Source organism: Heteronotia binoei, chromosome 2 (assembly GCF_032191835.1).
Source record: "Heteronotia binoei isolate CCM8104 ecotype False Entrance Well chromosome 2, APGP_CSIRO_Hbin_v1, whole genome shotgun sequence".
Classification (NCBI taxonomy): domain Eukaryota; kingdom Metazoa; phylum Chordata; class Lepidosauria; order Squamata; family Gekkonidae; genus Heteronotia; species Heteronotia binoei.
Window position 1 is genome coordinate 147,111,616 of NC_083224.1, and position 16,387 is coordinate 147,128,002.

Consider the following 16,387-nt stretch of genomic DNA (forward strand, 5'->3'; position numbering starts at 1 on the left):
AATGTAAAATCTGGGAGCTCTGGCTATAGATGCCATCCATACTTGCTAGCAGATGTACTTCCAGTGCAGCCTTAATGGCTTGTGATATATTACACACAAGGAGTGCTACCAGGATATACTATGATGTGATAAGACTTTCAGAATGGCTTGACCAATGGAATGCAACATTTGTCTCTTGTGGCTCACATTGTACCACATTTCCGGTACTGAGGCAGTAGCAGACTGTCTGTCATCAAGTCCCAACTGCATGCTTGGGATACACAAAGGCCTGTGAACTAGCCAGAAGATAAAAATTCCCACAATATTTTTGTGGAAGCCAGGCATTCCATAATCTGAAGTAAATTTTGCTTGAGAGTTGACATTTATGCATGCTGATTTATAGAAAACAGAGAGAACATCTGATGAGTAAAAGGTATAGGATATAAAGCAAGTTCTTGTGTTAATCTGTCAATAATAATCTCCTCAAGGTAAAGAATAATACTTTAACCTTTCTAAATGAGCAAGTTATAAATATGGTAGAACAGGCAATAAAAATCACAACAAGCTGAATCAAAAGGTACATAGAAGATACTAAAACTCTTCCTACATAATCATAATATGAATTAATATACAATTCCAAATGATGCATAACCTGTACACCCTTATTTATCCCTCTTAAGATTCACATTTTAGGTATAAGAAACTAGATTCACAGCATAGGGTGACTTGGCGTGATGGTGGAGGCGCAGGGAATCGTGGCTCAAAACATCATTTCCTGCTGTATAACCTGAAGTGACATCATAATGTCATGGGATGTTCTATGGCTTGAATGGTAAGAACCATAAAGTTTTTGGGAATCCTATAACATCCTGCAATGTGGTGACATCACTTCCATTAATGCAGCTCGATATACTGTTGCAATATTGCAGGACAATATTCCAGCCCCTGCACACCTCCCTGCTGCTTGCCACAGTGAGAGACGGCAATGGTGAGCAGGTAACCTGGTGGTTTAGTGGCAACACTAGAACAGCATCAATTTTCTCATTATACTTGTGGGGTGTGTGTGTAAAAAGAATGGAGGAGAACCTGTGCACCCTTTCTGAGAAGGTAGGCTAACCAATATAGAATGGATAAGTTGGGTCCTCTTGACGAAAACAATAGAATAGGAATACCAGCTGACCTTTAAGCTCTCTTCAATATGGAACAGGTTAATGTTAAAGATGTCACAAAAGATTGTTAAATTGCATGAAATTGAATGAGAAAAGGACCTCCTTGTGCCAACTTCTTCTGGACCTTTAGTGTGTCATCTGGAAATACAGGCACTGAAAGGTTTTCCTGCTTTAATAGCCTTTATAATAACGTAATACATCTCTGCCACTTTGTCTATCCATCCACCTCCTCCTCCCAACTTACTCCTGAGATTGGCAGGAGAGGTTGTGTCTGAAAGCTGAGAGGAAATGGAAGTTGAACTGGGATCCTCACATCCAAACCATTTTCTGACCACCATATTACTTAGTCATAGGACTAGGAGTACTATGGTGTATCCCAAGTACAGACTGTAGTTTATATTTAGAACTTCTCTGATTTCTAGCATTGGACGTCTTTGGCTAGGAATCGGCATGAACCAGCTCACAAACGAAAGTTCGTGTCAGTTTTTTGCTGATTCATAGAATGAAGTTTGTGGCAAGTCAACTGGCATGAACTTTCCATGAACTCCAGCTACAGAACTCCATGTGGCTCCCAACCTCTGAAGCTCCCCCTTGGCACAAGACACTGAGAATCGCATGGCTCCTGACCTCATAAGAACATAAGAGAAGCCATATTAGATCAGGCCAATGGCCCATCCAGTCCAACATTCTGTGTCACACAGCGGCAAAATATATATATATAGATATAGATATAGATATGTGTATACACACACACACACACACACACACACACACTGTGGCTAATAGCCACTGATGGACCTCTGCTCCATATTTTTATCTAACCCCCTCTTGAAGGTGGCCATGCTTGTGGCCGCCACCACCTCCTGTGGCAGTGAATTCCACATGTTAATCACCCTTTGGGTGAAGAAGTACTTCCTTTTATCCGTTTTAACCTGTCTGCTCAGCAATTTCATCGAATGCCCATGAGTTCTTGTATTGTGAGAAAGGGAGAAAAGTACTTCTTTCTCTACTTTCTCCATCCCATGCATTATCTTGTAAACCTCTATCATGTCACCCCGCAGTCGACGTTTCTCCAAGCTAAAGAGCCCTAAGCGTTTCAACCTTTCTTCATAGGGAAGGTGTTCCAGCCCTTTAATCATTCTAGTTGCCCTTTTCTGAACTTTCTCCAATGCTATAATATCCTTTTTGAGGTGCGGCTACCAGAACTGCACACAGTACTCCAAATGAGACCACACCATCGATTTATACAGGGGCATTATGATACTGGCTGATTTGTTTTCAATTCCCTTCTTAATAATTCCCAGCATGGCGTTGGCCTTTTTTTATTGCAAACGCACACTGTCTTGACATTTTCAGTGAATTATCTACCACGACCCCAAGATCTCCACGACCTCCAAAGCATCCTTGCCTGAAATTGGAGACTGAGAGCCACATAGCTTCGGACCTCCCAGGCTTTCCTCCTCCCCACTGATTCTGACCTTCCTGGTGAGCCTCATGGGGCTTGCTGAGACTTTCTGCCCCTCCATGGATGCCATCAACAGAAGCCAAGATCCACATGGCTCACAGCTTCTGAAGCTTCTTCCCCTCCTTGTTGTTGCTGCTGATCCATTTGCAGCTCCTGACCTCTCCCACTGGGTCTACTGAGCCTCCACATCATCACAAATGATGTTGGGAAGCTCCACATGGCTCCTAGCCTCTGCTGCCAGTTCACTGAGCCTTCTCCTCTGCCACATCATAGCTACCAATGTGTCTTAGCACAGGAAGAGGAGGAGGAAAGTGCATTGTCTGCACATGTGAAGACAACAATTATTTTTGTGTGTGTGTGTGTGTGTGATGTAAACCCCTAATGTATTTTTTAAATATTTCCAATTTTTCTGCTACCTTCAAGGGTCACTGAAGTTTGCAGGAAAATTTGTTTAGTGTCAGTGTGGCCCCAGTCTGAAGATTTAGATATTCGCAGATGGGGAGGCTCACATGGGGAGCACAGTTCAATATTAGATACAATGATGGTTGCTCTTCTTTCTTGCTCAAATGGTTCACTTTTAAAAAATAATGCCCTACCTCCAGAGCTGTGACTGTTTCTAATGTCTTCATGCTCTTGTACTTACAAAGAATTAAGAAGTACAATTTTTCCACTGAAGGAAGGCTGAGTTATCTACAACTGCTAAATCAATGCTGCATTCATTATGGATGCTATGGGAATTAGTCTGCAAAACTAAGCATATTTTCATGTGCTTGGAGATTAATCTTCAAAGCGGTAAACAGGAACCTGACTGCGAGATGTACATTAATGGCAGTAGGACATCCAATACTACATTCTTGTCTCCAGCTTTCCAGTGTACAAGCAAGAGTAGATTTGACTTTTCTTTATTATAAGGAGCAGCTATTCGCTAAAATACTAGTTCCTAAGAGCTTTTAATTATACCTTTCTTATATATTGCTGCCTACTTCTTTTATTACAATTTTTCTAAAGTGCAATGAATCTAAACCCCCTGCATAATAATAATTTGTATAATCATCACCACCAGCAATGACACTAATAATATTCTCTGTTGGACAGGATCAAGCACGAAATCATGGGTAGCAACATAAAAGCACTTCAGAGGGTGGAGCACATTAAAAACTGTCAGTGTCCTAAGTCTGTCTACACAGCATAGTATCTTTGGAACAATTAAACAATATTAGTAATATTGAGATGGCTCACCAGTTTATAGTAAAATTAATATAGTAGTTATTTCCAACAGAAAGCAAATAGTAAAGTTTGATGAAATACGTATATGAAATCTGGATTCAGTCATACAGTGCAATAAAACCTGTGAGAAAGCAGACCAAAGTAGCGGAAGATGAAATTAAATATGAAGTCTGCATGCTGACAATAAGCAATTTGTCTGAAGTTTGTTTCTTCCACATATCTCAGCAGTTTGCTTTGTGGTAGAATTATTCACACCAGTACTACTGCCTTCATTCTGCATTCTGCTGTGCACTTGCTACTTTCAGGCAGTACCTGTTGCTAAATAATAATCTCAATGATTCAGGAGTGGGCTAAGCCAAGGGACAAACTAAGTATTATAAAGAAAAATAAAGAACTTAGCATACTACAGATGCATTAAATCTCACACTGGACCTTTTATGAGGACCAGTCCACTCTTTGTTCCCGTTGTGGTATGGAACACCACTTGCTGCTACTTTGAAATAAGTTCTTTCCTTTGGGTTGAGTACCTGATACCAAAGAAAATACATTATTGGGATTTAACAATTTGATCTTCAAAGCAGTCAGGTAGACACAGTGCCTCACATGGGTTTGTTACCTGCATCAGCTTGTTGACTATTTGCTGCTCTTCCTTGTTAAGAGATGGAATATCTGAAGATTACCTCTGTGACTTTTGCAATTTTTGCAATTTTGAACTGGCCGTGGCAACCCAGTATACTCAACCAGTCTTGGGACAGGGCACATTTTGCGTTGAGATTTTTAGGAGAACATAATGACTGACTGTTTTCAAGAAATGGGCATTGTAGGCTTTTATTTTTCTTCATATGTAATATATAGAATGTCAAACTGTCCTTGCAAAACAAAGCTTGAGAACACACGGAACCATTTTCTTGGCTTGTTTATCTAAGGCTAGTCATCTGACTCATCAATAATTTGTTTTTCCTACTAAGGTTGGACACTAGTGCATGAGCTGTAGACACTTCTCCCATGCACAGGAAGCAGAGCTTGAACATCTTTTCACTTTAGCCCATTAGCTGAATTGACCGAAGACTTGCCAGACAGAATAAGTTATTGCATGAGGATTTCAGCAGGAGCTGCTATTTGATGTTTTGTTGAATTCCATTTCTATGGTATATAACGCAAAGTACCATCATCAAAATTCAGTCACATATTCATCTAGGGATTATTTCTAAGCATGATCTCTTTTTAAACTACAAAACAAGACAACATAATATCATGAAGTGACCTTTGATAACTCATAATGTATTAATAAAATCAATAGTTAATCAACTGGGGAGAGCTGTACACCCACAAATTTAAGAAATGACAGAGTTTAACCAGTTACTGTTAAGGATGTTTTGGCTCCATTCAGATATCACAGCCATTCTAGTTTGTTTCACACCAGGTTTTAGTCTGTGTGGCACTCTTACTCCCCCTCTTCCCTTCATGCCCTAAGTCATGACTGGAATCTTCCTTGTTTAGGAAGTCTTTCTTTTAATTCCACTTTGTTGTTATGTCAAAACTAGTGCTGTTTCTTTGTAAGAAAGAAACAATCCACCAATTTTTAAGGCTGCTGAATTGACAACAGTTAGATCAAACCAGAGACTCCTCCAGTGTGGCTTTTTGCGCAAGGAAGGAGAACGGAGGGAAGGAATTTACTTACAGTCTCAAGGGTCAGAGGCTTGTTCATATCACAAACAAATTGTGGTTTGTTTTTGAAATTTGAATTAAGCCCTTGTATCATTCATGAAATCATTCAAACTAATTTGATTAGCTGCAGCCTGTCCCATGTGCCTTTTATCTATGCAAGGTCTCCTGATCTGCAGCATAGTTTTTTGATTATAGAGACATCTTTCCTGTTTTGCCTAAGGAAAAACCAGAAAATTATAACTCACTGTAGCTTGGAATGTAATGCTTCTGAAGTGGATTTGCACAAGCTAGCACAGAGGTGTCCAACTCATTTGTTACAAGGGCTGGATCTGACACAAATGTTACTTTGTGGGGTCAGGCCATGTGCCATAAAATGTAATAGCAGGAACTGGAAATGTAAACTTTATAAAGGACACAGGCAAGTTCAATTAATATTATATTCTTAACATACAAACCAAAACAATTAATTCCTAGCTGTGAAAGGAACTGATTTACTGGGGAACCCACAAAGGCCGCAATAAATGTATTTAATCATATGCAAGACTAGTTTTTCTCCAAGGGATACCATAAAAGGGGAAGGTATCTTATATTTCCACACAAATTAGCTATGTTTTGTATATATAGCACTTTTAGGAGATAAATCATCATCCTTACAAGTAAATAAAGTAGTAGTAAGTAAATAAGGTACACCCAGCCTGAGCAACTGACCATGACTACAATCCATCTCTTGCCCTTTGTTTCCTCTCTTCCCCTGTCCTACCTCTGAGGATCTGGAGGGGGCACACCAGACTCCCCCTCCACTACCCCATTCCCCCCAACCCTGTAAGGTGGGACAAACTGAACAACCAGCTGCAGATGACACAGATGACAGGGTCCTGGCTCAGGGTGGGGGAGTCTAAACCAGGTTTTCCCAGATCCCCTGACTCCCAGTCCTCATTCCTCCTGCATTTCCCACATAAGTGGTGGGGCTGAGGGAAGGTCTAAGGGAGAGGGGAGCATTTTGTCCTGCCACAATCACCTTTTCCTCACAGGCTGAGAACAGGTAAGGGGGAGAAGGGAGGTCATTGTCCCCCACCCGCCCCAACACTCAATTTGCCTCCTGGCTCTGTGACTGTTTAAATGTGCAGTGGCAACATCAGTGCCCCCTTTTCCCATTGCTTCTCCACTTGCTTCTGAGATCAGGAGGTCTTTCCCCTTAGAGCGCATGTACCAGACAGTCCAGTTGCCTCCAAATCCACATGCTGGCCCTCCTCCTCCTCTCTTCCTTGTCGGTCCTGTCTATTTAGTTGGCTAACTGGTGCTCCTCATGACCACTCTTGCCAATCCCCTTCATTGTCACCATTTGAAAAAACGCAAAGTTGGTTTGTGCAGTAGAGGCAGCACTGGCCACTTAGTGCCGCCCCCCATAGTGGCTTCTCTAATCCTTGCTGAGCTGTGGTTGGAGGAGGCAGGAGGGAAAAAAAACCCTTCTCTTTCTCTGCCTTGGCTTTCAGCCCCCCATTATTTACCTCAGCTTCTTAACCCCACCCCTAGCATTTCCTTTCTACTTCTTGACAGCTTCCACCACACACACACACCTCACAATGTGTGCCTGCTCATCTGTTAACCCCCCCCAAGCAGCCCCCCAAACTCCCTCACATCAGTTGCTTATGGGCTGGATAAGAGCTCTGAACCGGCCCTTGGGCCTTATGTTTTACACCCCCGGGCTAGCACATGGATATTCATTGTTTTATAAGTGTGGAATTGATTATTGACATATGCAAATAATATGGTACCACAGGTAGGATGTCCAATGAATCAGAAGTGATGCTCCTAATTTCAGATGAATGTGTTTTGACACTCTGACCGATTCCCCACTAGGCTTGTTCCGGTGTTGGAGCTCTTCCCCCCCCCCCCCCCCAATGCTTCTGTCTGATTTTGCACAAGCTGCCCTGGGGCTGCGACTTGCCCTGTCTCTTTCCCACGGCAAGCAAGATCCTCTAAAACCGGTTTCTGCTTGCTGCAGGAAAGAGATGGGGCAAGCTGCAGTGCCAGAGCAGCTTGTGCGAAATCGGACGGAAGCATCGGAGGAAAAGAGCTCCGATGCTGGAACAAGCTTAGTGGGGAATCAGTCTCTCTCTGTCTCTGTATTACCTTCAAGTGCTGGTGTTTTAGTTTTTCTTCTTCTACTTTAAGGCGTTTCTGAGTGATTTCTTCTTGTAGTTTTCTCTTGTCCTGAAAATTACAAAAAGTTTTTTTTTTAAAAAAAATATATCCCCAAGAGTAATTTTTGAAATGGACTTAGAATGAAAATGGATGTCATCCCTATAGCCTTAAATCAATAAGAGATTGGACTTTTGTTTCAGTATGTGCAAAATTAAGATCTTGAATGAGTGTTGTCTCTGTGCTAAAACTTAGGACCACTGAGTTATGTGAATTAATGCTCTATCACCTGCTGCTATAGATAAAAACACAGCACTTCTGAGCATGTGGATCTGGGTGATGGAGATTGCATCCAGTCATCTCTAGAGGCCATGTAGTTGAACCAACAGAACCAAGAAGCAACACAAGCTCATTTGCATTTATGCTCTGTTTTTTAATATTGGATTTTAATTAACACCTTTAATGTTTTGTATTTTTATTATGTTTTATTTTGTAAGCTGCCTTGGGCAGGTTCCCCGGAGAGGTCACATAAAAATGTTCTAGACAATTAAATAAAAATTCACTTCAGTTGACACAGGACCATAATGCTCTTAGGCAATGCTGCCTGGATCAAACCATTCCATATGATAGAGTTATCTGTCAACAATGTCACACTCTGGTGGGCAATCTCCCATTGTCACCTCTGAGCAGCAGGGGTAGGGGAAGGGGAGGAGAGGAAATGTGTCAGTGTCATTACTGGCGAAAACCCAGAAGCAGTGGTACAGATTCTATAGAACAGGGGTCCCCAATGTGGTGCCTGTGGGTCCCACAGTGTATGCAACACCTTTTCTGGTGCCCACCAAGGGCTTGTATGCACTGGGTGGGGCCAGAGGGCTTTTACCCAGCGGGACTTCTGATTAGTTGTGCAGAGTAAAAAAAAAAATGTTTCTGAAGCTGTCATCACAACAGCAAAAAAGTGTTCACTCTGTGAGTGCCAGAAATTATTTTTCTATAATATATTCATATGAAAAAGCATCCTTTAAATTAGAGCTTTTGTCTGAAGTGTTGAAGAATTCCTACTAGATTTTTGCACAACTCCACTCTCTTGCATTTTGAGCTTAGCTCTGCCTCCAGGGTCAGCCATTTTGAAGTTGTGCCCACCACTCTGTGTCAGAATTCCAAAGATGCCTGCAGGTTCAAAAAGTTTGGGGACTCCTGCTCTAGGGTTTCACTAATCTCTATGGTAAAATTCTTTTACTTACGCCTTCCCACCAAGTCCCCTGGGGGTTCCATACATATACTTGGCAACCCTACATACTGGTTTAAAAGTAATTACATTGAGCAAAAATCTTTGTAATTTCTCCAGCATTTAAGATTCTTTAGGATTGCTGTGCTCCAGGTGGGGCCTGGAGATATCTCGGAATTACAAGTGATATTCAAATGACACAGATCAGTTTCCCTGGAGAAAATGGCAGCTGCAGAGTGCAAATGATGTGGTATTATATACCAGTGAGGTCCCTCCCCTAACCCCACTGTCCTCAGGCTCCACCTCCTAAATCTCCAGGTATTTCTCAACCCAGAGATGGCAACCCTATGTAATATGCTAAGAAATTGTGATTAAAGTTTAACTCTGATTGGCTCAGTTGCCTGGTAATTGCAGAGAGGATTAGATACTCACTTCTGATTGCCATTGAGATATGATCCAGTGGGTTGCAGACTTGTCATTGGCTGAGCTGTTCTGATCACAAGAGTCACACTCTTACATTGGCTGAAGTGCACTAATCCTACCAAAAGGAAGCAGGGCCCAGGCAAGGAAGGCTGCCTGGTTTTCAGATAGTGGCCCAGGCCTTTAAGAATGAGATACACACAAGGCCAAAAGGAGGAACTGAAGAGGGAAAGGAAGAAAAGAGAAAGGACAGACCAGGAAGTGACAGACCAGGAACTGCAGGGGCGAGGAAGGCTGTACCATATACAGTGCTTGGAAATAACTAGTGGAATCTTTGGCTAAAGGACTCTAGTTTTCTACAGAAGTTTAAACATCATCACCCTCAGTTGCAAGAATCACTGTTTATTTTATGATAATATTGTCTCCTTTAAGGGCCAGCACATCCAATTGCCCTGTTTTTGGTAGGCATTTTCTCCTAGAAGCAATGGCATCTGTTTCTCTTTCCCGTCTCTGTTCATGGTAAACCATTTGTCAGTCTACTGCTATAAGTAGTAGGTATAAATTTGCCTCTGGTACAGTGTGGGTAGTGTGGAGGAGTGCAAAATTTCAACCTCTGCTTGTGGCCAATGAGTCAGATGACCCAGGGAGCAAGCACAAAGGACAGAAATAAACAAAGTCAGGTTGTCACGTGCCCTGGTTGTGAGTGTGCAACTAAAAAGTTTCATGGACCAGGAGAGAGAACAAAAGTGTGTGTAAATAACATGTACAGTATTTCAAAAAAGATATGAATCACACACTGCAGACCCACTACCTCCCAGCACTTTGTCATCATGGGAGGTAGAAACATTTGTCTTGGAAGCGTGTGCTCACGGAAAAGACAGTCTGCTTTCCAATTTCCTGCTACAGTTGTAGAAACAGAAAGCAATGCCACAGAGAAACTGCCAAACTTTTAAAAATAGTTAGTATGTACCTGTTGAAAGGCTAACTAAAATAGAGCTATTTGTTGCTCTCTCTCCCCCCTCTAATCTCATATCTCTGTGACTCAGAACATAATTAAGCCCTTTGCTGGAAGAAAAGAGGTGTTAGGCATTAAAAGCTTTTTGAATAGAAATGAGTGTGAGAGAGAGCTGCTTGCCTTTCCCTACTTTCAGCTGCTGCAAAAAGCAACATACCTGTCCCAGAGTAGGAAAAGATGACGCAGAGCAGAATAAAGTGTTTAGGCATATTTATACTTGAAACTGATAGTTGATGTATATGGCAGAGCCAAAGTATTACCAGGGTTGCCAGGTCCCCCCAGTGACTAGCAGAACTGGGGGATAGGATTGTCAACCCTAGGCTGGGAAACTCCTGGAGATTTGGGAAAGGAACCTGGAAAAGACAGGGACCTCAGTGGGTACAATGCCATACAGTTCACCCTCCAAAGTATCAATTTTCCCCAGGTGAGCTGATCTCTGTAGTTTGGAGATGAACTGTAATTCCAGGGGATCCCAAGATCCCACCTGGAGGCTGGCATCTTACATAATAGTACAGAAGTGTTACATGAGCGGGATTTGTGAATGGTTCTGTCTGATAGGCTTGGCATAAAGCAGCCTCGGGGGAACTGGAACTGGAACCTATGATGCAAATAAATAAATGGAAATGTTTCTTGATAATTGTGGCTCTCTCCTCAAGGGGCCTTAAATGTTAAGCAGTGACAAAGTCCAAGCATTCATCAGGGCTGGACCTTTTGGCTGAAGGGAGGAGATAGTTGGATGTTTGTAAAACAAAAGCGTAATTTTCAATACTGGAAGAGAGAGAGAAGCAGACTAACATTGCTATGTTGGCTGAAACACCTTGAGATCTCTCTGGTGATCTGATCCTGTAGGAGTGTGAGTTTTCTTGTACCTGTGCTCTGCTTGTACTCTTGTAAGGAAACATAGGCCGTTTTCCCACTCACGTTTTACTGGCGCCACGACCATCCTGACGCCGGCGAATCTGCCTGGATTTCGCAACAGAAGCGCCGGCGCTCCCAGAAGCGCCGGCGCTTTCCGTCGCTAAGCCAGCGCAAACGTTTTCCTGCATCTTTGCGATTTCCGTTTGCGCTGGCTTAGCGACGGAAGTAGCCGGCGCTTCTGGGAGCGCCGGAGCTTCTGATGCGAAATCCAGGCAGATTCGCCGGCGTCAGGATGGTCGTGGCGCCAGTAAAAGGTGAGTGGGAAAACGGCCATATAGTATAAAATTATCAAACTTCTCCATGGGTCTGTCCCTAAAACAGAGCCCACCAGAATAAGTGCTAACCCTAGAACATCTTACTGCTCAGAGAAGTGAGAGGAAGAGTAGTAGTAGTAGTAGTAGTAGTTAGGTTTATATCCTGCCCTTAATTCAGAGTCTCAGAGCAGTTTACAATTGCCATGCCTTCTTCTCCCCACTACAGACACCATGTGAGGTAGGTGGAGCTGTGAGAGCTCTGTTGAGAGAACAGCTCTGAGAGAACTATGACTGACCCAAGATCATTCAGAGTCAGAAAATGAATACACCAAGGATTTCACTGTGTGTTATATGAAAGTGAGTTATATGTGCTGTTAAATCACAGCCAATTTATGGCAACCCCCGCAAGGGGCTTTCAAGGCAAGTGATTAAGCAGAGGTGCTTTGCTGTTGCCTTCCTCTGCAGAGCCTTCCTTGGAGGTCTCCTTTCCGATCCTACTTAGTTTCTGAGATCTGATGAGATTGGGCTATGCTATGCTGCCTTCCCTCTTGTATGTTCACATACTGTTTATAATTTTCATCAAAAACCAATCCTGATTATTTTGCTTCATTTGCAAGCACTAAGCAGCCTTCTAGAGGACAGGTTGCATGGTATTGCTGAATCTTGTTGAATTTGGAAGTGATGACGGAGCGGTATTTGGAAGGGAGACTACCGTGGAGGACCCTATAGAGGAAGGCAATGCAAAACCACCTCTGCTTCTTACAGGCCTTGAAAGCCCCTTGCTGAGATTGCCATAAATTGACTGTAATTTGGCAGCACCATATGCACACACAACCAACCTTCCACACAAGGATTTCCCCTCACAGGGGCAGTGGAAATCTTGCACCATAAATGGAAGCATCCAGATTACATCATGCCAAATCTTGGCATGTCATAAAGCTGCTTTTTAAAAAACCTCTTTAATTTAGAGCACATAGAATTTTCTTCAGATTCAGGGGAAACTGTAGAGTGGCTGCAGGTAGAGCATCTATTGTAGCCACTAAGGGGAGGGGTAGAACTAAGCTACGCTTTCAACCATTCCTCCCATTTCTAGCCTATGAAAGGTCTTTCCCTTGTCTTTCCTAGCTTGGCATTATAGTGAAGCTCAGTAAAATAGGGTGTGCCCCTGGGCCTTGAGAGACCACTGCCATCTCCATTGCACCTGCACTTTTGTGCAAGCAGAGGAAAAAGAAGAGATGGGAGGTGTTGATGGCAGCAGCAGCAGCAAGCAGATTGGAACAGGTTTGTGCACCAACACTGTTCTTGCCCATTCCCATCCTGCCTGCTGCCGCCACTTCAAGGACACATTTTCAAGGCCCAACCCAATCCAAATCTATTTGATGTGATTTAGAAAAGGAACTTCTCAAAAACATTTCAGTTTCCTTTCTGTTATTGATAGTCTCACACTACAAGGAGGACATTAACGAGGTTAAGTCAGTTGCAGGCAATTTCAATTATGAAGGAGTTAGAGAGTGGACAGAGTTCTCATTCAATTCTTATTTAAATATTTTGAAGAATTGTCATTTTAGATGTGTCTCCTTAGAGCACACTAGCATTTCTGGCATGCATCTCATACATCAAATTTACACTACGTGAGGAGACAAAAATAATGCGTCAGTCTGCATAATGTTTCCCTGTCATAGGTGGACCCTTTCCAGTGTCTCTTGTGTCCCCTAAGCAAACAGCTGACATCTTTGTGAGAAGAATGTTAGCTGGTGCTGTTCTTCAGAGAGTTCTATTTTTAAAGATTGTTTGCAAGGTATCCCACAGTAGCAGTTTGTAGAGGTTCACTTAATCCTGATTTTAGGAACATCCTGCTACCAATCTCTGAATATCACCCCTTTTCTCCTGGTGTCACTAAATAAATGGCCTTGAAATCATCCAGTCATCAGTTTAGGTCATCAAATGAGTCTGTATTTAAAACAGGGCTGAACCAAATATTTGACAATGAACAACTTTATTAGAAAAGGGGGCCTTTTCTCCCCTCTTAGCATTTCCCTCTTTCACTTATATTTGCCTAAGTTTGCAGTCCTGATTGATAGTTGCCATGACCCCCTTTGCTTCTTTTAAAATTGTTCCTTTCTGTTGCTGCTATTTATGAAGATATCAGAGCCAATGGGCTTTAAGATTTAGTGCTGATGTCACTGAGGAAAAAGAAGTTAATGCAAAATAGGATTCCCTTTGCATTTTTATACAGGGCTTTTTTGAGGAGGAATGCACAGGAACACAATTCTGGCTGGCTTGGCTTCAGGGTGTGTGACCTAATATGCAAATGAGTTTCTGCTGGGTTTTTTTTACAAAAAGCCCTATGTGAAACAATGGTGATGTCAAGGGGGTGTGGTCTAATATGCAAATGTGTTCCTGCTAGGCTTTTTCTACCAAAAAAGCTCTGCCTTTATACATTCTCAGCAATAGAACAAGTAGAGAGACCTCATTAATTATATGGCAGTTCCACAGGCAGCAACAACATAGGAGAACGATTTCAAAAACAAATGGCACCAAAGCAACAGCTGATCAGGGCTGCAAAGTGGCTTTATTTTAGATGGACAAAACCTTAGCGGAGGAAGCTACTCATGTGGCTCCCCAGAAGGTTGGATTGGAGTGATTTTTCTTTTTTGGGGGTGGAGGGGAGGCTGATGCTGAGTAGTGTGACTGCCCTGTATGTAGGATTGTACACAAACATGTTCAGCACCTTTCAAGAGCCCCCTTCTCCCTTGAATGATCACAGGACATTTGAGAGGCAATTAGAATAGTGAAATGTAAATTTTGTGAAATGTAAATTGCACAGTGGAGGATCATACCAGAATATATTGCATAGTGGGGAAATTAAAAAAACCAGACCACCAAGATCTGTGTGATGGAGGTTTTGTTTTTTTTAAAAAAGGCTTGAATCTATTAGAGGGACTACTACACACGTTTCAGGCAGCAGGAATGTTGTTGGAATGCCCCCCCCACATATTTTAAGTAAGTGCTACTTTGCTGAGATTCATACAGGTACTTCATGGCTATTGGAACTAGGTTTGGATGTCATTTCAGCCGCAGTGTCACAGCATCTGAATTTTGCAGCATTACCTAATGCAGTTCCCTACAGGATCAGGCTACTCACCTGCAACCCTAGAGACAAATGAAGACAATTTAATGAAACCAATGTGTTTTGAGGGGTGTAAAGCAACAACTCCAAATCACTTTAATCAATGGCAAAATTCAGAGAATATAGCAGAAAACAAAATCAGCCCTTCTTTTTAAGAGCTGTCCAAGAACCAAAATGATATCTTAGAGGGCTGTGCTTTTAATAAAATCTAAAAAGTGGTTCTTCTTACCTTGGAAGAAGAAAAAAAAGAATCAGGTTTGTAAAAATGAAACAGTTATCATACAGCCAGGGCTTTTTTTTTGGGGAGCAGGAACGCACAGGAACGCAGTTCCGGCTGGCCTGATGTCAGGGGTGTGTGGCCTAATATGTAAATGAGTCGCAACTGGGCTTTTTCTAAAAAAAGCCCTGTGTGGAACAATGGTGGCATTGGGGTGTGTGGCCTAATATGCAAATGACTTTCTGCTGGACTTTTTTTACAAAACAAGCTCAGCATACAGCTGTCATTGCCACTAAATCATAAGGCTTCATCATCACAACTCTTTTCAGTTTGTCAGCTGCACTCATTTTAAAACTGCATTTCTTAGCAATTTGTTTTGCTTTGCTGAGAGCTACGATGCTCATGTCTAGTAAAAATGCTACACAAGTCATGTTTCCTGTGGGAAAAGCCTTTGCCTCTATAGGGCACTTCTGTATTGGTGAGTTCTGATACGAAGAAGATATTTTACATGAATGTTGTATTTCTTATAATTAAAGAAACATCCTAGAAGAAATCTCTCAGCATGAGCATGTGTGAATTGATGGCTCCAAAACACCCCACTGAGCATCTCAAAGCACAGCATTTAATAATAAATTTTGATAATAAAGAGCCTGTTGAAATCAACAGGTGATTTTTCATCCCCAGTACCATACGGCCCAAGACACATGAACAATCTTTGCTTTAAAAAGTGTTTGCAACTTTTTCTGAGGTGCTTAATTTTTCTCTCCAGCCTTAACTTTTCCTTCAAATGCAACTTTTAATAGCTTGTCCACAATTGTCCTATTGCTACTGGTCCAAGGCATGTGTTGTGAAGAAATACCATCCCTTATGGAAAAGTTCCTTCTCCACCTCCTTATTGTGGTCACAGTAACCCTTTGCTAGTCATGGGCCAATGTTTGTGGGAATATGGCAGCTTTGCAAGTAAGTCTACAAAAATGAGTAGTCTCCCAGATCATACCTTTGAGAATCATTTGTGACACGACGGCAGCTGAGCTGGAGAGGGAACACAAAGAAAGGCTCTACTTGTTTTAATTTAAGTTCTCCTGTTTTGAGACTTGGTGATGATCTATATTTTCCAGCCAACTGTGGAATCTGCATTCTTTGTGATGTTGATTCACCACTTGGGGGAAAAAAAACCCCTTAGGTGATGGGCCTGGGATGACAGGAGGGTTGCCAGCTTTGGGTTGGAAATTCCTGGAGATTTTGGGGTGGACTCTGAGGAAGCAAAGGTTTGGGGAAGGGAAGGACTTCAACAGGGTATAATGCAATAGTGTTCACCTAACAAAGTGGGAATTTTCTCCAGGTGAACTGATGTCTGTCACCTGGAGATCAGTTGTAATAGCAGATCTCCAGCCGCAACCTGGAGGTTGGCAAGCCTTTATGATGGACAGAATTGGAAACTCCTTACATTTGTGGAGTTCCCTATTTCTGTTCTTTGACTGCATGTGCCTTAAATGTAATTGAAATTCCTAAGAAATAAAGTCATCAGAAAGATGCTTTTCTTTGAAGAGGATTGTGT

The 16,387-nt window shown here is 42.2% G+C and overlaps 1 protein-coding gene across 1 annotated transcript in view; it reads right to left on the reverse strand.

Annotated features, from left to right (window-relative positions):
• The window catches only part of PALMD (palmdelphin), a 35,682-nt gene that overhangs the window by 18,138 nt on the left and 1,157 nt on the right, over positions 1 to 16,387 (reverse strand). The window contains exon 2 of the mRNA XM_060232204.1: positions 7,642 to 7,722. Within this exon, the coding sequence (XP_060088187.1) occupies positions 7,642 to 7,722 (81 nt within the window). The remainder of the gene's footprint in view (positions 1 to 7,641; positions 7,723 to 16,387) is intronic.